This window comes from Oncorhynchus kisutch, linkage group LG2, assembly GCF_002021735.2.
Source record: "Oncorhynchus kisutch isolate 150728-3 linkage group LG2, Okis_V2, whole genome shotgun sequence".
NCBI classification, from domain to species: Eukaryota; Metazoa; Chordata; class Actinopteri; order Salmoniformes; family Salmonidae; genus Oncorhynchus; species Oncorhynchus kisutch.
This window is the reverse complement of record NC_034175.2, coordinates 5,533,541-5,555,668: the sequence shown is the minus strand read 5'-3', so window position 1 is coordinate 5,555,668 and position 22,128 is coordinate 5,533,541. Positions and strand designations below refer to the sequence as shown.

Below are 22,128 nucleotides of genomic sequence, written 5' to 3'. Positions count from 1 at the left end.
TAATTCATTTTATAGTATTGTATTAACATATGAAGTCTTCTGTCAGTTGGAGGATATATGCATGTCCAGAAGCTTCTGTGAAGACTTCCAGATAGGGATACAATTGCAGAAAATAAGTAGGAACCAAAAAACATTCAACCATTTTACTATAGCAATACTGTATTCAATCATAATGTACCAATAACCATCCTCACTGGCAAGAGTAGCGTGTGTGGTGAGGCAGCTGAATATAGGGTGTAGTGTTTTGTATGGGAGGCCCCTCGGAGTAGGAGGAAGTTTCCCCTAGATACTGATCTATGTTCAGTTTTGCATGTTTCCTCCCAGTGGTCCAGGTTTGTTTTGGGGAGTGTAAGCTGATCCTAGATCTGTGCCGGCAGGCAACACTGATCCAGTAGACTTCCTGAATGGAATCGTGGGGCAAACAGAATCCACTCTGTCAAGCGATCAGAGAGTCCCAGTCAAAGTCATCTTGGATCTCCTCGCTGTTGTTATGGAGATGTTTCATAGGGGGACGGGGTTTAGGTTGAAGTTGGATCCCAGCTGTGTGAGAGAGTGGAGAGAAGACACTATCATAAGCCTCCTTTGTTGACAAGGAAACTACTGCACATACCTCAAACTAATACAAGGAGTACAACTCAAGTTCCTTTCAAAGCAGTTTAATGTTCACTTCCCTATTAACACCTGTTTCCTCATCTCCTTCACTATGTGATGTCATGATGTGACTGGGGTGGACTTTCTACCTTACCAACCCAGCTCTGTCCCTGTTACATTAGTGGTAATGAGGCCAAGGAAGGCAAGGAAACAGGAAGCAACAAGGAGAGGAAGCCTTTTGATTACATCAGAGTGATACTATATTTGACTAAATAATCCCAACATGTACCATTGAGTGAAGCAAAGCTTTACACTGGTAGAAAATATTACTTGTATAAAAAAAGGCTTTGCAATGAAAACACTTGCCAAAACACCACTACTGAGTACTGGAAGTTGTAGAGCTAAAATACTGTCAATAGTTTACAAAGGTGTCTTGTGGCTGAGGTCTCACCATTGGTCTGAGGAGCTCCAGGTTGGGTCAGGTGGGGCCTCTGTACACCCTGAGTTTGGGGGTGGAGGGGCCTCCTGGGGGGCTGCCCACTGCTGGAAGGGGGGACCAGAGGGGGGTAGGCCAGGGGAGAGGGGTGGATTAGGGTGGCCAGGGTGGGGGTGTTGTGAGTAAGGGGTGGGAGGAGCAGAGATTGAGGGGAACCATGGGCCAATGGGGAGTTGTTACCGGAGGACGAGCCAATTAGGCCCTTATGAGTGAAGAAACGGTTCAACGAATCACAGAGCGAAGTGAAGAGCGTCGGCTCCAGTGCCCAATCACAGAGCTCGGCCTGGCGCATGCTCTCCAGGAGGTCTGGAGGAGAGAGGGAGGAGGGGAAAAACGAATAGCAGGGAGAAAGAGGAAGATTGTCAATGTGATAAATATTCTTGTCAATAGAAACAATGGGTAGCATTGATCTATAATTATCATGTAGTTTGTTAAGTGACCTGGGTGGCTAGTGAGGTCAATGTTGGCCCAGTCCAGACTGCTGGCGACCCTAAAGCTCTCCTTCAGAGTGTCTGTAGTACTGAACCAGTCTGCTGGCACCACTACAGAGACAAACAGAGAGAGAGGTGGTATAGGTTGTCAAAGAGTTAATTACCGTATCATATTCACACAGTGCAGTGACAAACCTACAGGCACAGTTGAATAGGTTTATGAAGTACTAAGGTGTTCAGGTGTTGAGTTGTTATAATCACCACTGCTGTGAGACAGTCTGTCTGCCTCAGGAGGAGGCCCGGGCGCTACAGAGGGTACAGGGTGAGGGGAAAGAGGGGGGAGGGTTGGGGTGTGCAGTGGGGTACTGTCATTGGTCAACACAAATAATGGACCCACGTCCGCTACAGGGAGAGAGAGCGAGAGAGTTAAACATTCACATACACAGATTCTCTGACAGCACAGACAGATATGTATAAAAACACTCATTTAGAAAGTGAGAGAGAACGTACATTGCGAGGCCACTCTCTCCCTGACGCTTCTGCAGAGGGACTGGAAGGAGGTGTAGAGGTCTGGCAGGTTCAGATCAGAGAAGGAGAAACGGAGAAGGGGATCACAGGAGTGTGACGAGGCGTAGGTGGGGGCAACAGAAAGAGATGGGACAGAAAGAGAGGGAACAGAGAGAGGGGGAACAGAGAGAGCGGGAACAGAAGAAGGGAGAGCTTGAGGGGAGACAGAAGAGGAGACAGTAGAGTGAGAGGTAGAAAGAGCGGGGAGAGAGTGAGGGACAGAAAGAGAGGGGAGAGAGTGAGGGACAGAAAGAGAGGGGAGAGAGTGAGGGGTAGAAAGAGAGGGAAGAGAGTGAGGAACAGAAAGAGAGGGGAGAGAGTGAGGGACAGAAAGAGAGGGGAGAGAGTGAGGGATAGAAAGAGAAGGGAGAGAGTGATGGACAGAAAGAGAAGGGAGAGAGTGAGGGACAGAAAGAGAAGGGAGAGAGTGAGGGATAGAAATAGAGGGGAGAGAGTGAGGGACAGAAAGAGAGGGGAGAGAGTGAGGGACAGAAAGAGAGGGGAGAGAATGAGGGATAGAAAGAGAGGGGAGAGAATGAGGAACAGAAAGAGAGGGGAGAGAGTGAGGGACAGAAAGAGAGGGGAGAGAATGAGGGATAGAAAGAGAAGGGAGAGTAGCAGAGGCAATAGATGGGGAGACAGTCTCATGGGGGACAGGGAGAGAGGAGACAGGGGACTGCATATAGGGTGGCCGTTGCTGTGGAACCAAGGTGATAGACAACAACAGCTTATTATTTGGTTGTAAAACCCATGATCTTTATCTATTTGTTGGGACTGAACTTACTCTACCTTGCAAGGTGGGGGGGATAGTTGTTGACTCGGTTCCTGTGGAGATGCTAAAGACCTATAATGGTCTGTCTGTGGAGATGCTAAAGGCCTATAATGGTCTGTCTGTGGAGATGCTAAAGGCCTATAATGGTCTGTCTGTGGCGATGCTAAAGGCCTATAATGGTCTGTCTGTGGCGATGCTAAAGGCCTATAATGGTCTGTCTGTGGAGATGCTAAAGGCTTATAATGGTCTGTCTGTTGAGATGCTAAAGGCCTATAATGGTCTGTCTGTGGAGATGCTAAAGGCTTATAATGGTCTGTCTGTTGAGATGCTAAAGTCCTATAATGGTCTGTCTGGGGTGAATGCTGTTTCTCTGCCTGCATCACTGAGACATTGGGGACCTGGATGGACCCCTCCTCCTCTTCAGCTGGATACGGACGCTTGGTTCCTCTCAGCGGATTGGGCTCTGAGGAGCCGTCCATCATCCAATAGGAACCCTGGAAACACAAGAGGTGGAGGGTTCTCACAATTTATAAGTATTACTTCAAAAGTACCAAAAAGTATGAAACTGTAATATATTCAGTATATTTTGAAATATCATACTTTTATCTATTTCTAGCCTATGTATCGTATTTCACAGAAAACAGTGGATCACCGAGTGCACTGGTCCCTAATGTCTTCACGTGGCAACATTGTGGCCGTTTGAAACATTCACTGGCCCTGTTTGAATGTTTTTAGAATGACTCACCTTCCCAGGGTCACTTTGGGGTCGAGGAACCTTCCGGAAGCATTTATTGAGGGACAGGTTATGGCGGATGGAGTTCTGGGAGGCAAAATCAGCATGAACATGTATTGCAGTAACACAATCATTTTGGATAATGGACTTTGGACAGTTTGCACATGGAGAGTTTGGAGTATTTCTGATTACTGCACCTTCCATCCCCTGGCAGATCTGCTGTAGTAGGGGAACATGTCACTGATCCACATGTAGATGTCATTCAAACTCAACTTCCTGCCGGGGGCGGCACCTATCGCCATGGCGATGAGGGTGGCATAGCTGTGAGGGGGCTTGGCTTTGGATCCAGAGGAAGGAAAGGGGACAGGGATGGATGGAGAAAGATCACTTCTCTCCCTCCCTCTCTCTTTCTTTCTCTCCCCCTCTTCTCCTCCTCTCTCTCTTCCTGATCGCAGTGAGCTGATTCCCAGCTGGGGGAGCCAGTCTATGCTGGTTAGACTGGAGTCCAAGTTAGAAGACATGCTAGCTCTCTGTCAGGGCTCTGAGGGTTGGAATAAAAGCCTGCACACACTGCAACCCTCCAGGAACAGAAGTGCCCACCTGCTGTAGAATATAACATGTATAAGAACAGTTCTATAGAACAACATTACAGTAAGACTCACCACAGTAATGCAATACTGTCGTCAGCACTGCAGTTTTAGATGGTGTTGTTTACATTTCACATGTTGTGTTTCAATGGAACTATAACACTCACAATAGAGACTGACTTTGTTATGTGTCTTAGCACTTCAAGTGTTTGTTTACAGGTTTCTGTTTAGCTAGAAGCAAGAGTGATTGACTTACCTCTCCCTCCTTGGTCAATGAAGGCCCCAAGGCCTCAAACACGTACTAATTGATGTTCTCATCAGTTGTGCAGTATACTCAGTGTCAGGTTAGTGTTATTCCTCCCTCTTTCTTTATCTCTCGCTCTCATTCCCAATCGGTTGATCCTCACCGGCTTTCTTATAGTCTTTTCTCTTTTTGAAAGTTTCAGTGTGGAGAAAAAAAATGTATAGCAGACTGCTTCCTTTTTCTCTCCCTCTTTCTTCCCCTCCCTTTCAGTCTGCCCCTGAATGAGGTCATCCACTCCTCCCCCTCTGTGACATCACAGATTCTGTTCCTCCTCCTCTGAAGGGTTGTCTGAAGGGTTGTCTACACCCCTTGTCTGCTTGAGGAAGTTGCCACAGTTGCCACAGTTCTAGGATTAGATTACCACACCTTCAAATACAAAAGTGACAAAATTTCAGTGTCTATAGGATCATTTATGAACTTTTACCTAGTCGTCTGTCTCATCTCTCCCCTGTGGACTGTAGAAGGTAGAGTGGAAGTGTCAGAGGAAAGCCCTAAATATGGTCAAAGACTCCAGCCTCCCAAGTCAGACTGTTCTCTCTGCTACCGTATGGCCAGCAGTACAGATGCACCAAGTCTGAAACCAACAGGACCCTGAACAGCCTCTACCCCCGGCTATGAGACTGCTAAATACTTAACCTATAGCTACCTGGAATATATGCATTGACCCTTTTTGCACTAACTCTTCACTCAGCACATACACTTCTGTTACTGTTTATTATCTATCCCATTGCCTAGTCACTATATCCCTACCTTTACCTATATGTACATATTTACCTCAATTACCTTGTACTCCTGCACATGGATTCAGTACTGGTACCCTGTGTATATAGTTATTATTACTCATTATGTACCTTTTGTTATTATTGTTCTACTATTTCTATTTTCTTTCTCTCTGCATTGTTGGGAAGGGCCCACAAGAAAACATTTCACTGTTAGTCTACACCTGCTGTTTACCAAGCAAGTGACAACAAAAATGTGATTTGGAGTAGGAAAGATGTAAGCCTACCAGCAGCATGCGCTCTAGCAGGTATATCTCTCTGGTCACCATAGCATCTCCCACCTGTAGCATGCGCTCTAGCAGGTATATCTCTCTGGTCACCATAGCATCTCCCACCTGTAGCATGCGCTCTAGCAGGTATATCTCTCTGGTCACCATAGCATCTCCCACCTGTAGCATGCGCTCTAGCAGGTATATCTCTCTGGTCACCATAGCATCTCCCACCTGTAGCATGCACTCTAGCAGGTATATCTCTCTGGTCACCATAGCATCTGCCACCTGTAGCATGCGCTCTAGCAGGTATATCTCTCTGGTCACCATAGCATCTCCCACCTGTAGCATGCGCTCTAGCAGGTATATCTCTCTGGTCACCATAGCATCTCCCACCTGTAGCATGCGCTCTAGCAGGTATATCTCTCTGGTCACCATAGCATCTCCCACCTGTAGCATGCGCTCTAGCAGGTATATCTCTCTGGTCACCATAGCATCTCCCACCTGTAGCATGTGCTCTAGCAGGTATATCTCTCTGGTCACCCCCAAAACCAATTCTTCCTTTAGCCGCCTCTCCTTTCAGTTCTCTGCTGCCAATGACTGGAACGAACTACAAAAATCTCTGAAACTGGAAACACTTATCTCCCTCACTAGCTTTAAGCTCCAGCTGTCAGAGCAGCTCAGATTACTGCACATAACCCATCTATATTTTAGCCCAAACAACTACCTCTTCCCCGACTGTATTTATTTATTTTGCTCCTTTGCACCCCATTATTTCCATCTCTACTTTGCACATTTTCCACTGCAAATCTACCATTTCAGTGTTTTGGCCTTTTTTTTGCCTTTACCTCCCTTATCTCACCTCATTTGCTCACATTGTATATAGACTTATTTTTCTACTGTATTATTGACTGTATGTTTGTTTTACTCCATGTGTAACTCTGTGTCGTTGTATGTGTCGAACTGCTTTGCTTTATCTTGGCCAGGTCGCAATTGTAAATGAGAACTTCTCAACTTGCCTACCTGGTTAAATAAAGGTGAAATAGATCAAATAAAATACAAAAAATATACAGAGCAAAGCAAAACTCACAACAGTAATATGATGTCATCAAATGGATTCTATATACGCTCCCTTCTCCATTTACCCCCCATTTCAAAGATGATCAACAATCAGCAGTCAGCATGGAAAACAGCAGCATGGGTTTATTTCCGTACTTGTGTTCACACAGTGTTTCAGATGATTTCACAGACAACAAGAAGGAGCTTGTCTTCTCTACAGAGAGCTGAAGAAGGACAGCAGGGCTGTGTCAGGGGACGGCTGGACCAACAGCTTCTGGATCTATGGAAGGAAACACCATCACATGAACATTCCAGATTCATCCACTGCTGGACACTATTTACAATACATAGGCTTATACAAGAGTAACGACTTGTGTAATAACATATGTAATTACCATGTAACAGGCTGAGTGTAATCACAACACTAACAGATAAGACAATAGGCATTGTGTGTGTTCTGTAAGGTGGAGGTCACATGGTACAGTACCTCTCTAAAGTTGGGGTGTTGGGCATCTTGCACTAGCTGTAGTAGGACAGCCTCTGTGGTGGTCAGGAAGGCTCCACTCTGCCTCAACCGGGACAGGGCAAACAACCGGTCTGTCTGACTGGAGATGGAAATAGAGAAGGGAAAAGAATCTCTCAGCACCAGAAATGTTTAACCAGTGAAAATGTGAGCATATGTCATTGAAGAAAAACAGTATTGTCATATTGAAGAGAAATAGTAGGGAACACAGGAGGAAGTAGGGAGTACCTTCTGGATGAGACGGCATCAGCCACGATATGCACCTCCATACCCTTCTCCAGCAGGTCAAAGGTCGTGCACTAATTAGTGGGAGAAGAAAAGATAGATGAGCCCTATTTACAGTAAATTCAATTAATTATGAACTTGTTCCCAAGGGTCAATCTGAACAAGGCTCTTAGATTCAGGTAGGGAAAAACTGATCACAGATCTGAGCTTAGGGACCAATTCCAGTCATATCTGACCCTGTGGTCTCACCGCGATGCAGGCTTGTGTCTCTATCCCACAGAGGATGGCTATCTTGGGATCTCCCAGGGCTTTGAGCTCCTTCTCCACTGGCTCTATCATCATGGTGAACTTGGTCTTGGCGTGGGCTGTCAGGTCCCCAGCCCCCAGCTCAGGCACCGTGGGACCCAGGCCTTTAGGGTACTGCTCTGTCACTATGGGGGGGATGCCCAGAACACGGGCTGCCTGGGGTGTGGACACACACACACACACACACACACATTGAATTTGTTTTTCGGATGACTGCCTTGCCTGGTTCACCAATTACTTTGCAGACAGAGTTCAGTGCGTCAAATCGGAGGGCATGCTGTCTGGTCCTCTGGCAGTCTCTATGGGGGTGCCACAGGGTTCAATTCTCGGGCCGACTCTTTTCTCTGTGTATATCAATGATGTTGCTCTTGCTGCGGGCGATTCCCTGATCCACCTCTACGCAGACGACACCATTCTATATACTTTCGGCCCGTCTTTGGACACTGTGCTATCTAACCTCCAAACAAGCTTCAATGCCATACAACACTCCTTCCGTGGCCTCCAACTGCTCTTAAACGCTAGTAAAACCAAATGCATGCTTTTCAACCGGTCGCTGCCTGCACCCGCATGCCCGACTAGCATCACCACCCTGGATGGTTCCGACCTAGAATATGTGGACGTCTATAAGTACCTAGGTGTCTGGCTAGACTGCAAACTCTCCTTCCAGACTCATATCAAACATCTCCAATCGAAAATCAAATCAAGAGTCGGCTTTCTATTCCGCAACAAAGCCTCCTTCACTCACGCCGCCAAGCTTACCCTAGTAAAACTGACTATCCTACCGATCCTCGACTTCGGCGATGTCATCTACAAAATGGCTTCCAACACTCTACTCAGCAAACTGGATGCAGTTTATCACAGTGCCATCCGTTTTGTCACTAAAGCACCTTATACCACCCACCACTGCGACTTGTATGCTCTAGTCGGCTGGCCCTCGCTACATATTCGTCGCCAGACCCACTGGCTCCAGGTCATCTACAAGTCCATGCTAGGTAAAGCTCCGCCTTATCTCAGCTCACTGGTCACAATGGCAACACCCATCCGTAGCACGCGCTCCAGCAGGTGTATCTCACTGATCATCCCTAAAGCCAACACCTCATTTGGCCGCCTTTCGTTCCAGTACTCTGCTGCCTGTGACTGGAACGAATTGCAAAAATCGCTGAAGTTGGAGACTTTTATCTCCCTCACAAACTTCAAACATCAGCTATCTGAGCAGCTAACCGATCGCTGCAGCTGTACATAGTCTATTGGTAAATAGCCCACCCTTTTTCACCTACCTCATCCCCATACTGTTTTTATTTATTTACTTTTCTGCTCTTTTGCACACCAATATCTCTACCTGTACATGACCATCTGATCATTCATCACTCCAGTGTTAATCTGCAAAATTGTAATTATTTGCCTACCTCCTCATGCCTTCTGCACACATTGTATATAGACTCCCCCTTTGTTTTCTACTGTGTTATTGACTTGTTAATTGTTTACTCCATGTGTAACTCTTTGTTGTCTGCTCACACTGCTATGCTTTATCTTGGCCAGGTCGCAGTTGCAAATGAGAACTTGTTCTCAACTAGCCTACCTGGTTAAATAAAGGTTAAATAAAAAATTGGCTGCTATGTGGGTGGCAACAACTTTAATTTGTAATGAGCTGTATGAATATGTGTGTGTGTGTGTGTGTGTGTGTGTGTTTGTACCTGTAGCAGTCTGGCTGCGTTGCTGACAATGTTGGTGAACTGGAAGATGTTGGGTCTGAACTTCTCCTGCATGTCACACAGTAAGAGTACTGAGCCCTTTGTTGACAGTCTGCCAATCCCTGCCACTGAGAGAGCAATATGTAGTGAGAGAATGGAGAGAATAGAAGAGTCTAGAAGAAGTACTACATCAAAGGGGTGCTCAATGGATCAGATTCAGAGGACTGTGACAGAAAACATTTGTGACAGCAAAATCATGTTCTCAACTCTCAACATTTATTTATTCAACTCAAGACACAGACGAGACAACAAGAGGATTCAATGCATGTAATTGATTCAATGCATGTAATTATTTCAATGTCATGCTGGCAGGGTAGCCTAGTGGTTAGAGTGTTGGACTAGTAACTGAAAGGTTGCAAGTTCAAATCCCTGAGCTGACAAGGTACAAATCTGTTGTTCTGCCCCTGAACAGACAGTTAACCCACTGTTCCAAGGCTGTCATTGAAAATAAGAATTTGTTCTTAACTGCCTTGCCTAGTTAAATAAATGTAAACAGTGGGTATGCTCATAGGGAACTTGTATCTCACATAGATTTAGATATTTCACTGTAATGTTTGTCAACTTTAAAGGAATGCATGTCCAGGAATGCCTATCAAAAGAAATTATATAAACATTAAATTGGTAAAGAAAAGGCAAAAGAATCAAACGTACTGTTGATAGTGGGGGGTCGACGGGTGGAATGGTTGAACTTGAAGGTCCAACTTTCTACAGCTACCGGACAGTTGACACCCCCTCCTTATTAGCAAAATCTAGGAACATTTTAGATTTATGACAGAGTAAACGGGGTTACACATACAGTACACAGCCAACATTCAGCATGTGAAATAAAGGACCAAGACTGTCATATAATTAGACATTGATTGCTAGATCAAGCTGTAAAATATATTGGCTAAACAGAGACAGCGATAATTGCATTGACAACGCACCTCAACAATTCACGAATAAATGGAAAAACCAAGTGATCAACTGTCAACTACGACCACTGTTCACAAATTACCCTAAAACGCTCCAACATCCAATACACCAATCGAATGAGATGCATTGAGCATTGACATTGGTTTCGGCCAATAGCATGCAGCGTTTTCCCCATAACGAGTGCGTGTCAGAATCAAGTGCACTAGGACTGCTGAGGATGTCTGACAAGGCAGAGTCTCCCACAGAAACGCAAAAAGATGAGCCTTCAACCCCACAACAGCCTACGGAAGACTCGGGGATGGCAGACGATAAGAAAAAAAGTAAATTATGAGCGAGTGTTTGACTCACAGTTAAAATGACAGTAAGATATCGTGCTTTCTGTTTACAAGCAAACTGACCCGGAAGAGGTTGATTGACAGTTGTCTCAGTCAATATAATTGAAACAATTTTGTGAACAGCGAATCGATGGTCAGGGATGTTCATACGTTTTAAGTAGGGCGGGCGCTGGCTGAATGGTTCAAGTTTGCTTGCATTTCAAACTATGTTTACCTCTTACTTTAACACATTATACACATTTTTCTTTAAGGCTGAGACATCTTCTTTTTTCTTCGTTTCTTACTACATAGAACATGCCAAAATCCACTTTCAGACATTACGGCGTGTGTCATGGTCATGGCTATAATGATTTCACTGTCCAAGATCTACCTATTTTTCCAGCTGACTATAACATAGCTGCAAACCTATGATAGTTTAGGTTGCAAAATTATGTGGCTAATACATCGATCACTAGTCACTTTAATAATGTTTACATATCACTCATCTCATATATTGCATTTTATACCATCTATTGCATCTTGCCTATGCCGCTCTGTCATTGCCCCTCCATATATATTCGTATTCCATTCCTTTACTTAGATTTGTGTGTATTAGGTAGTTGTTGTGGAATTGTTAGATTACATGTCAGATAATGCTGCACTGTCGGAACTAGAAGTACAAGCATTTCGCTACACTTGCAATAACATCTGCTAATCATGTGTATGTGACCAATAACAGATCAGGGTATTAACTTTAGTCTAGCAGTCTATTGTTATGCTATGCAAAATATACATGTATTCTGTCTCTCTCATTCTCCCTTCATCCTCCTCTCCCAAGTTGACGTGTTGTTGAAGGCAGTAGGAGACACCCCCATCATGAAGACAAAGAAATGGTCGGTAGAGAAAGGGAGGACAGTGCAATCACTCTCTCAATTCATCTCTCGATTCCTCAAGATGGAGGCCAATGAACAGCTGGTGAGTTATTCTGTGCGTGCTTCTCAATAGTTGCCTCTTGCCTCCTTCCCTTCAGCTAGAGGAAGTGGACAGGTGATACCGCTGGTATATGCACCAATGAGGCAAAGATATGTTTAGAACTAACCTACGATGGTTCATCTGTGTCGTTTTACAGTGGGAGCAAGTAAAGCCTAGCACGATCCTATAGAGTATCACAGTATGAGTCATTATACCCATAAAACCTAGCGGTCAAACAGGGAAATGGTTCCAATTGTTTTTCCACCATTCATTCTTCCCATAGGGGATTTTTAGAAACACTTAAAATAAAGGCTGTGTTTTGTGTAGGCTTACTCAAATCAAAATCAAATCAAATGTATTTATATAGCCCTTCGTACATCAGCTGATATCTCAAAGTGCTGTACAGAAATCCAGCCTAAAATCCCAAACAGCAAGCAATGCAGGTGTAGAAGCACGGTGGCTAGGAAAAACTCCCTAGAAAGGCCAAAACCTAGGAAGAAACCTAGAGAGGAACCAGGCTATGTGGGGTGGCCAGTCCTCTTCTGGCTGTGCCGGGTGAAGATTATAACAGAATATGGCCAAGATGTTCAAATGTTCATAAATGAACAGCATGGTCCAATAATAATAAGGCAGAAAGTTGAAACTGGAGCAGCAGCACGGCCAGGTGGACTGGGGACAGCAAGGAGTCATCATGTCAGGTAGTCCTGAGGCATGGTCCTAGGGCTCAGGTCCTCCGAAAGAGAGAATTAGAGAGAGCATACTTAAATTCACACAGGACACCGAATAGGACAGGAGAAGTACTCCAGATATAACAAACTGACCCTAGCCCCCCGACACATAAACTACTGCAGCATAAATACTGGAGGCTGAGACAGGAGGGGTCAGGAGACACTGTGGCCCCATCCGAGGACACCCCCGGACAGGGCCAAACAGGAAGGATATAACCCCACCCACTTTGCCAAAGCACAGCCCCCACACCACTTACTCTGGTGTGACGTTTTGATAACCGTGGAAACTTCTCTCAGACATGGGGACTTTTATCAATATATTTGCCTGTATTTACCCCTCAATAAATGAAATGCTAATTATCTGCTAATGTGGCTATTATAAAGAACTACAAATGCCGAATTGAGGCAAAGGTAAGAATCTCTGGAGTAATTATCTAATATGTTGTAATTAATAAATTGGCAACATTTCTTAAAATTTACCTGTTAGCAAAGGTGCCAGCTAGAGATGACGTGCAGAAGCGTGCTTGGATTTGTAGTCTTGCAGAGTGCCTAGTCTGATGCTAATTAGCATGTTCGAATCTGAGGATAAATAGAGGTGAATATATTGATAAAAGTAACCTTGTCTGAGAGATATTGACATGGTTATTAAAGCGTCATGCCAGGGGAAGTCTACATGAAACACAGCCCTTCATTTAAGTGTTTCTAAAAATCCTCTAAGAGAAATGAATGGTGGAAAAACGATTGGAACCAATTCCCTGTCTGACCGTTCTTAACGGATGCTTCAGCTTTATAGCCCCTGTGACATGTCTGGACTACCCCTTCTGTCTGTGACTGAGGTATGAACTGGAGAAAGCATCCTGGCCCCTTGATATGCACCCACTGTGGCCTTTGATCTGGGACTATAGTGCGTCAGCTTGTTCAATGATTCTAAACACCCATTACTCACTCACTCACTCACTCACTCACACACATAATGGGCTTTATTGGCAAGTGAAATAGATAATAATGAAAATCTCTCTCTCCACACAGTTCATTTACGTCAACCAGTCATTCTCTCCCTCGCCTGATCAGGAAGTAGGAGTCCTGTTTCAAGTGAGTACTTTTAATTTGAAATCATTTCTGGAGGCCTTGGGAAATGCAGTTTTTCTGTTATCTATTTGTCCTGTGGTAAGTTAGTTGACCACCGGAGGGAGGTCTAAGTGAGCAGTTCCCTGTGAGATGGAGCTGTTCTTATCTTCACAGTGACTACTGTTCCCTGGGGCCAGTACACTACTGTATGTGTTATGTCAATACAGGCCTGGATTATTCACCAAGGATGTATATAAACCCTGGATTGCTGATGCTATGTATTAGCCATTGAGAGGCTAGTAACACGGAAAATGTTTTATTTTTATGTTTAGATCATAATAAAATGTAAAAGTATGCATTAAGGTATCTGTAATATCATAAACAAGACTATGTGAGAAAAGATGTGAGGTGATTCTGAGAATTTGGTTCCAAAATATCCTCTAGCCCAAGGCTACCCCTTCAGTGTTTACAGATCAGAAGGAACTGTATAGGTGTTTGGCAGAAGCTCCACTATTCTCATTGCAAGCCTGTATGACAGAGCCAGCATCACATATGACTTACTATCTAATTCTCTTCAGACCTGTTAACACTTGGGTAAATGCTAAAGGTTTATCAGGTACAGTTCTCCTGATCTAAGGGTCAGGGTGGTAGTGTCCACTTGACCCCCTCTTGACCCATGGCCTTGACCGTCCCACCGTCCCGAATACCCGCTAAATACTTCAGCTGATGTTTTGTGCTCCCTTTCCTATTCTTCTAAAAGAGTAACTCTTACCCTCTGTGTTTTTCAGTGTTTTGGCAGCGATGGGAAGCTTGTTCTACATTACTGTAAATCTCAAGCCTGGGGTTAACAGTCTTTAGCCCTTTTCAGTTCAAACGCATACACACACAATATTGTTTATACTCCTTCCTTGCCTAAACCAATGTTGTCATTGCTAATTTCTTGTTTGTTTTGCTGTACATAACCCAATGTAAATAAATTGTGACTATATAAAGTAAACCCACTCTGTCCCCTGTGTTGTCTCCAGACAATTATAGACATTAATAGGAAAATGTCAAGATTTGGCTTTGCACAGGGGGCATAACCTGTCCGGCTAGGATACTTACACTAAATATAACCCCACACAGATTGAGATGAGTGCAACAATTCAAACACAAACACTGTAATGACATGGGATGGTGCCAAGAGTGGGTGAAAGTTGAGTTGAGGTTAGTCAAGAAAGTAGAGGGGGTACTAGGGAGGGAGGGAGGGAGACTGATATGGGAGAAAGTACAGTAACAGATGGACTTAGAGGGATTACATGGATTCGGGATGGGTCTGTGACACAAATTCCCAAGAAAGACAGAAAAAGGAGGAGTGTGGCGGGGGAATCACACTCACCCTGGAGCATGAGAGAGAGTGGGAAAGAAGGATAAAGAGAGAGGGGAGCATCAGGCCAGAGAGGTAAGGGTCAAAACTGCTCATTCTGACAAAGGGGTATTAGAGAGAGGAGTAGTGCGGAGTACTTGGGTTAAACCAGGGATAACAAAAATACCAAGAAATGTGTGCAAAGTTATTGCTTGGTCAACATAAATGTCTCAGCAAATCGTAGAGGACTGAGAAAAATATGAAAGAGGATAGGAAGGAAAGCCTGTGATGGAGGAAAATTAATGTCAGCAAAAGATAGCAGTAGAAAGATTGCATTGTAGTGATGGATGTTGTCTCAAGAGAAAAATAGACTTCTGTTTCTTTTGTAGTGAGGCAACGATGCAGTTTCGATTTGGTGCCAAATTTCAGGCTAAGAATTAGTAGTTCCTAGAACTGAGTAAGCTGTTAAGAGTTTGACATGGAGAAAAAAATGATGTACTTCCTGATGCGCTCTGTATGGTTGTTTATATGTCTTGTACTGTCCAGTCCTTCCTTTCAAAAAAATTGAAAAATTGCAACTGAAATGACTGAAAGAGAATGTTGCTGCTGGTAACTGAGGATTATAGGGAAAATCACATTTTATTGGTCGCATACACATTTTTAGCAGATGTTATTGTGGGTGTTGCGAAATGCAGGTATAGTGAAATGCACTGTGTTTTTAACGTACAGTAGGTCATTTTGTGTTTAGCATTTTTTATTGCCCATTTGTTATGCCAATGGATTTTAGTTTATTGACTGCTACAGAATGTGTTGGGTATTAAACTTGAATATAATGGGCTTTGTAAACAATACCTGCAAATCTGAAAAGTTTTTCACCGGACATAGCCGTGGGAAGTAGTTTGGGGGTGCGGGTTTTTGCCTGCGTTACAGGCGGCTATATCGGTCCGATAAATACAGAACTAGTAAAACTAGTACTATTTTGTTAAACTTTTTTTTTTTTTTCCCAGATTTTTCAAGGGGTCCTTCAGCACCCATACTTCCCACGGAGACTGACTTGAAGATTCTAGTGATATTACAGTGATCGGCAGTCATACTAACTGGTTAATCTGTCCTGTGTTAACATTGCAGGGATCGCAAACAGTGTGAGAGAGAGACCAGCAGAGAGAGCCAGAGTGGGTTTCACACTCTAACACACCTAACACAAACAGATTAGAGCAGATTAACATGGACTACCAGAAAAATGATTTAGATCAGAGGCTTAACTAATGATTTCATCAAAAAAAGTAATCTGTACATTTTATTCCCTCCATTTTATTCCTACTCTACTTTAAATCGTAAGGAGGATGCCGTGAGAGGTAGAGGCAGGCCAGAACCTCTTAATCAGGAAGTAGAAAGTTAATAACGTGGTACAGGTCACAGAACGGTATGGATTACTCCATAACCATATGCAAACACACAGTGAACTCTTGGACCTGTACGACCCGTCACCCTGAGCATTACTGTGAGTAAGATATACTGTATCTGCCCTAAGATGTGATCATATGGAAAACACTTGTACGCCAAAGCAGAATGTATTCCAATAATCTCTCCATTTGATGATACGTTTTACGGCTGGATCTGATAATATCTGTATCAAGTCTGTATGATCAAAACTCACTGTAGGACTAGAGTGAAAAGTTAGGCGACAGAGATCTAGATAGCGTATCCGATAGCTCTCTAAAGTTTATGATGAAAGGCGGCTAGGGACTAGTGATCTATTGACTCCCATTACTGTTGAATGGTTAGAGTGAAGAGCCCTAGGGATCTATAACAGCATAAACCTTCAGTCCTTGTCGGACAGACATGTCCTCCTACCATCCCTTTCTTTTCTCCTGGTGTGACCCCTCTCCTCTGTTCATTTGTCCCTTCTGTCCATCTCTTTTACCTTGACAGAATCTTATCCGACTCTCTTTCCCCTTCTCTCTCTATTCTTGCTTTCCCTTTGTCCCCATTTTCTAATCTTTTCTCTACATTGTTTTTATCTTCTCTTGTTTTTTACTCTGTTTTTTCTTTTTGAAACTCTCTTTCACTGATTTCAATCTATCACCAGAACTGTCATCTTCTTCATCATCCTCTACATCACCAATAACAACCTCATCCTCACATACTGCTGTTGATACTTATATCCCATCTACCTCCCTTTGTCCATCTCTTTCTTCATCCTCTTCTTCTCCTTCCCCTGCCCTGAGTCTCTTACACTTCCTCTCCTCCTGCCCTATCCCTCCTTCTTGACCTTCTCTTACCCTCTCCCCTCCTCCCGGTGTGGCCATGTTGGAGAACATGTCTCGTCGGTCCCGCTCCCTGCTGTCCCTGACCCTGACCACTCTGGCTCTGGCCCTGTCCATCCTGGCTCTCTGCACCTCCTACTGGTGTGAAGGGACTCACAAGGTGGTCAAGCCTCTCTGCCTGTCTCCAGTCAAGATGAGGAACTGTGGGCAGAACAACAGTGAACCCTACACCACAGGTATGCCACCTACGTAACTAACTGTCACCTGTGTAATTGTGATGTCATTTCCTGTGGCACTCTCAACACACCCAGTTCCTAACTTATTGACCCACGCTTCACTGTGATCATATGTATATCATGTTACTGTCATCACTAGTCAGCCCTACAGGTCCTACCAGCCCTAAGCTATTATCTAAACATTTGGATGTCCAAGGGAGTCTGAACTGCATTCATTTGGTTCAAGTACCCATCTAAGTGTTAGACAAGTAGAAGGACACTGTTTCAACTGTAACACCATGGTGACATCTGCCAGCCATTTATGACATGCTGTCTTCTGACTGTGTGTGTGTGTGTGTGTGTGTGTGTGTGTGTGTGTGTGTGTGTGTGTGTGTGTGTGTGTGTGTGTGTGTGTGTGTGTGTGTGTGTGTGTGTGTGTGTGTGTGTGTGTGTGTGTGTGTGTGTGTGTGTGTGTGTGTGTGTGTGAGAGAAAGTGTATTCTGTATGTGTGCATGCTTGTGTGTGTTCGGTGATAGTCTGCCTTGCTCGTCATGCCCACTTGGGTTGAAACCGAATCACAACCCTCATCCAAGTGCTCCCAAATGGCCAAACACCCAAAAGATGCCAGTCTGATTTTGTTTTTAACTCCAAATCAACTGTTTACAAAGAAGTTGTCAGTTGATCATCCCAGCAGTACGTTCTGGCCACTTATGTGGCCTCTTCCCCTATTCTCCCAAGGTTTATGATACTGTACATATTTCATCTAACCTTTCAAACCTGCCTCCACATCCCTCATTGAAAACAACTTTGCTCTGAGCTGTAATCTGCTGGGTGTGAGGAATGCAGATGAATCCTGGGGTTTTGTTCTGTCCTCTCTGCTCCCTGGTCTGTATTGTGTATAATCCAGTGAGATTGAGATTAACACTTTATAACTCCATACATGAATCCAGTTAGAGATCTGTAGCTGCAGTGTTCAGTACGTACTGTAGCACCGCTAACCACAGCAGGAGGCTCACCTGACACACATGCTAACCACAGCAGGAGGCTCACCTGATACACACGCTAACCACAGCAGGAGGCTCACCTGACACACACACTAACCACAGGAGGAGGCTCACCTGATACACACGCTAACCACAGCAGGAGGCTCACCTGACACACATGCTAACCACAGCAGGAGGCTCACCTGATACACACGCTAACCACAGCAGGAGGCTCACCTGATACACATGCTAACCACAGCAGGAGGCTCACCTGATACACACGCTAACCACAGCAGGAGGCTCACCTGACACACACACTAACCACAGGAGGAGGCTCACCTGATACACACGCTAACCACAGCAGGAGGCTCACCTGACACACATGCTAACCACAGCAGGAGGCTCACCTGATACACACGCTAACCACAGCAGGAGGCTCACCTGATACACACGTTAACCACAGCAGGAGGCTCACCTGATACACATGTTAACCACAGCAGGAGGCTCACCTGACACACATGCTAACCACAGCAGGAGGCTCACCTGATACACACGCTAACCACAGCAGGAGGCTCACCTGATACACACGCTAACCACAGCAGGAGGCTCACCTGATACACACGTTAACCACAGCAGGAGGCTCACCTGATACACACTTTAACCACAGCAGGAGGCTCACCTGACACACACGCTTATCACAGCAGGAGGCTCACCTGACACACATGCTAACCACAGCAGGAGGCTCACCTGATACACACACTAACCACAGCAGGAGGCTCACCTGATACACACGCTAACCACAGCAGGAGGCTCACCTGATACACACGTTAACCACAGCAGGAGGCTCACCTGATACACACGTTAACCACAGCAGGAGGCTCACCTGACACACACGCTAACCACAGCAGGAGGCTCACCTGACACACATGCTAACCACAGCAGGAGGCTCACCTGACACACACGCTAACCACAGCAGGAGGCTCACCTGACACACATGCTAACCACAGCAGGAGGCTCACCTGACACACACGCTCACACAGCAGGAGGCTCACCTGACACATGCTCACACACAGCAGGAGGCTCACCTGACACACACGCTCACACACAGCAGGAGGCTCACCTGACACACGCTCACACACATGCACGTGAATACACACCCACGTTCACACATATGCATGTGAATAAACAAATACATACACTTAGTAACACAGGTGATTGATCCTGTCTGAGTTATGTTATAAATACCTTAGTGTTGTAGACACTGGGAAATAGATTTGGGAGTAAATCCATTTAGAGGGATTACATCCCATGTGAGTTTTACTACAGAGATAGGAGCGACAAGCTGACCCAGTGTCATTCACAAGAAATGGGATGCGATTTTAATCAATCCCTACTGGGCATTAACGTCAATTCAACGTCTATTTCATTTATTTGAAATGACATGGAAACAATGTTGATTCAACCAGTGTGTGCCCAGTGGGTCACTTCTTAGAAAGGATTAATCGAAAGAATTTAGGGTTTTACTCAGAATGTTCAGGTATTTGGAAGTTAAGGGTTCTGGAGCGGCAGCTAGCCTAGTGGCTAGAGCGTTGGACTAGTAACCGAAAGGTTGCAAGATTGAATCCACGAGCGGATAAGGTTAAAATCTGCCCCTGAATAATACAGTTAACCCACTGTTCCTAGGCCGTCAATGAATATAAGAATTTGTTCTTAACTGACTTGCCTAGTTAAATAAAGATAACATTTTTTTTAAATAGTGGTGAACAGAAAGATACAGTCCCACTGTCATCAGATGGATACCAAGATAATATTCTACTGTCCCCAGAGAGCCCAACTCAGAACCCATACAACAGAACCCTGTCCCCCCAGAGGAAATATAATATTCTACTGTCCCCAGAGAGCCCAACTCAGAACCCATACAACAGAACCCTGTCCCCCCAGAGGAAATATAATATTCTACTGTCCCCCAGAGAGCCCAACTCAGAACCCATACAACAGAACCCTGTCCCCCCAGAGGAAATATAATATTCTACTGTCCCCAGAGAGCCCAACTCAGAACCCATACAACAGAACCCTGTCCCCCCAGAGGAAATATAATATTCTACTGTCCCCAGAGAGCCCAACTCAGAACCCATACAACAGAACCCTGCCCCCCCAGAGGAAATATAATATTCTACTGTCCCCAGAGAGCCCAACTCAGAACCCATACAACAGAACCCTGCCCCCCCAGAGGAAATATAATATTCTACTGTCCCCAGAGAGCCCAACTCAGAACCCATACAACAGAACCCTGTCCCCCCAGAGGAAATATAATATTCTACTGTCCCCAGAGAGCCCAACTCAGAACCCATACAACAGAACCCTGCCCCCCCAGAGGAAATATAATATTCTACTGTCCCCCAGAGAGCCCAACTCAGAACCCATACAACAGAACCCTGTCCCCCCAGAGGAAATATAATATTCTACTGTCCCCCAGAGAGCCCAACTCAGAACCCATACAACAGAACCCTGTCCCCCCAGAGGAAATATAATATTCTACTGTCCCCCAGAGAGCCCAACTCAGAACCCATACAACAGAACCCTGTCCCCCCAGAGGAAATATAATATTCTACTGTCCCCCAGAGAGCCCAACTCAGAACCCATACAACAGAACCCTGTCCCCCCAGAGGAAATATAATATTCTACTGTCCCCAGAGAGCCCAACTCAGAACCCATACAACAGAACCCTGTCCCCCCAGAGGAAATATAATATTCTACTGTCCCCAGAGAGCCCAACTCAGAACCCATACAACAGAACCCTGTCCCCCCAGAGGAAATATAATATTCTACTGTCCCCAGAGAGCCCAACTCAGAACCCATACAACAGAACCCTGCCCCCCCAGAGGAAATATAATATTCTACTGTCCCCAGAGAGCCCAACTCAGAACCCATACAACAGAACCCTGTCCCCCCAGAGGAAATATAATATTCTACTGTCCCCAGAGAGCCCAACTCAGAACCCATACAACAGAACCCTGTCCCCCCAGAGGAAATATAATATTCTACTGTCCCCAGAGAGCCCAACTCAGAACCCATACAACAGAACCCTGCCCCCCCAGAGGAAATATAATATTCTACTGTCCCCAGAGAGCCCAACTCAGAACCCATACAACAGAACCCTGTCCCCCCAGAGGAAATATAATATTCTACTGTCCCCCAGAGAGCCCAACTCAGAACCCATACAACAGAACCCTGTCCCCCCAGAGGAAATATAATATTCTACTGTCCCCCAGAGAGCCCAACTCAGAACCCATGCAACAGAACCCTGCCCCCCCAGAGGAAATATAATATTCTACTGTCCCCAGAGAGCCCAACTCAGAACCCATGCAACAGAACCCTGCCCCCCCAGAGGAAATATAATATTCTACTGTCCCCAGAGAGCCCAACTCAGAACCCTGTCCCCCCAGAGGAAATATAATATTCTACTGTCCCCAGAGAGCCCAACTCAGAACCCATACAACAGAACACTGTCCCCCCAGAGGAAATATAATATTCTACTGTCCCCCAGAGAGCCCAACTCAGAACCCATACAACAGAACCCTGTCCCCCCAGAGGAAATATAATATTCTACTGTCCCCAGAGAGCCCAACTCAGAACCCATACAACAGAACCCTGTCCCCCCAGAGGAAATATAATATTCTACTGTCCCCAGAGAGCCCAACTCAGAACCCATACAACAGAACCCTGTCCCCCCAGAGGAAATATAATATTCTACTGTCCCCAGAGAGCCCAACTCAGAACCCATACAACAGAACCCTGTCCCCCCAGAGGAAATATAATATTCTACTGTCCCCAGAGAGCCCAACTCAGAACCCATACAACAGAACCCTGTCCCCCCAGAGGAAATATAATATTCTACTGTCCCCCAGAGAGCCCAACTCAGAACCCATACAACAGAACCCTGTCCCCCCAGAGGAAATATAATATTCTACTGTCCCCCAGAGAGCCC

General features: G+C 45.1%; 3 protein-coding genes and 1 pseudogene across 3 annotated transcripts; 2 read left to right on the top strand and 2 right to left on the bottom strand.

Moving 5' to 3' along the window:
• Nucleotides 1-6: 6 nt before the first annotated feature.
• On the bottom strand, nt 7-1,711 carry LOC109887616 (forkhead box protein J3). The gene is made up of 3 exons (XM_031785756.1): nt 1,528-1,711; nt 1,043-1,393; nt 7-540 (listed from the first exon to the last, which is right to left on the bottom strand). Exons 2-3 carry the CDS (start codon nt 1,377-1,379, stop codon nt 437-439), a joined length of 441 nt encoding a protein of 146 aa, XP_031641616.1. The 5' UTR covers nt 1,380-1,393; nt 1,528-1,711; the 3' UTR covers nt 7-436.
• Nucleotides 1,712-6,646: 4,935 nt separating this feature from the next.
• LOC109879296 (isochorismatase domain-containing protein 2) lies at nt 6,647-10,371 on the bottom strand. Its single transcript, XM_031785718.1, has 7 exons — nt 10,260-10,371; nt 9,985-10,082; nt 9,277-9,401; nt 7,526-7,738; nt 7,280-7,350; nt 7,016-7,133; nt 6,647-6,808 (listed from the first exon to the last, which is right to left on the bottom strand). Coding segments are annotated over exons 2-7 (594 nt in total). The 5' UTR covers nt 9,986-10,082; nt 10,260-10,371; the 3' UTR covers nt 6,647-6,742.
• An 11-nt stretch (nt 10,372-10,382) lies between these two features.
• On the top strand, nt 10,383-14,327 carry LOC109879294 (ubiquitin-like protein ATG12). Its single transcript, XM_020471475.2, has 4 exons — nt 10,383-10,568; nt 11,401-11,537; nt 13,292-13,354; nt 14,119-14,327. The coding sequence occupies exons 1-4, from the start codon at nt 10,406-10,408 to the stop codon at nt 14,176-14,178; spliced, it is 423 nt and encodes a 140-aa protein (XP_020327064.2). The 5' UTR covers nt 10,383-10,405; the 3' UTR covers nt 14,179-14,327.
• Nucleotides 14,328-14,596: 269 nt separating this feature from the next.
• Nucleotides 14,597-22,128, top strand: part of LOC116353051 (germ cell-specific gene 1-like protein) — a 34,364-nt pseudogene continuing 26,832 nt past the window's right edge.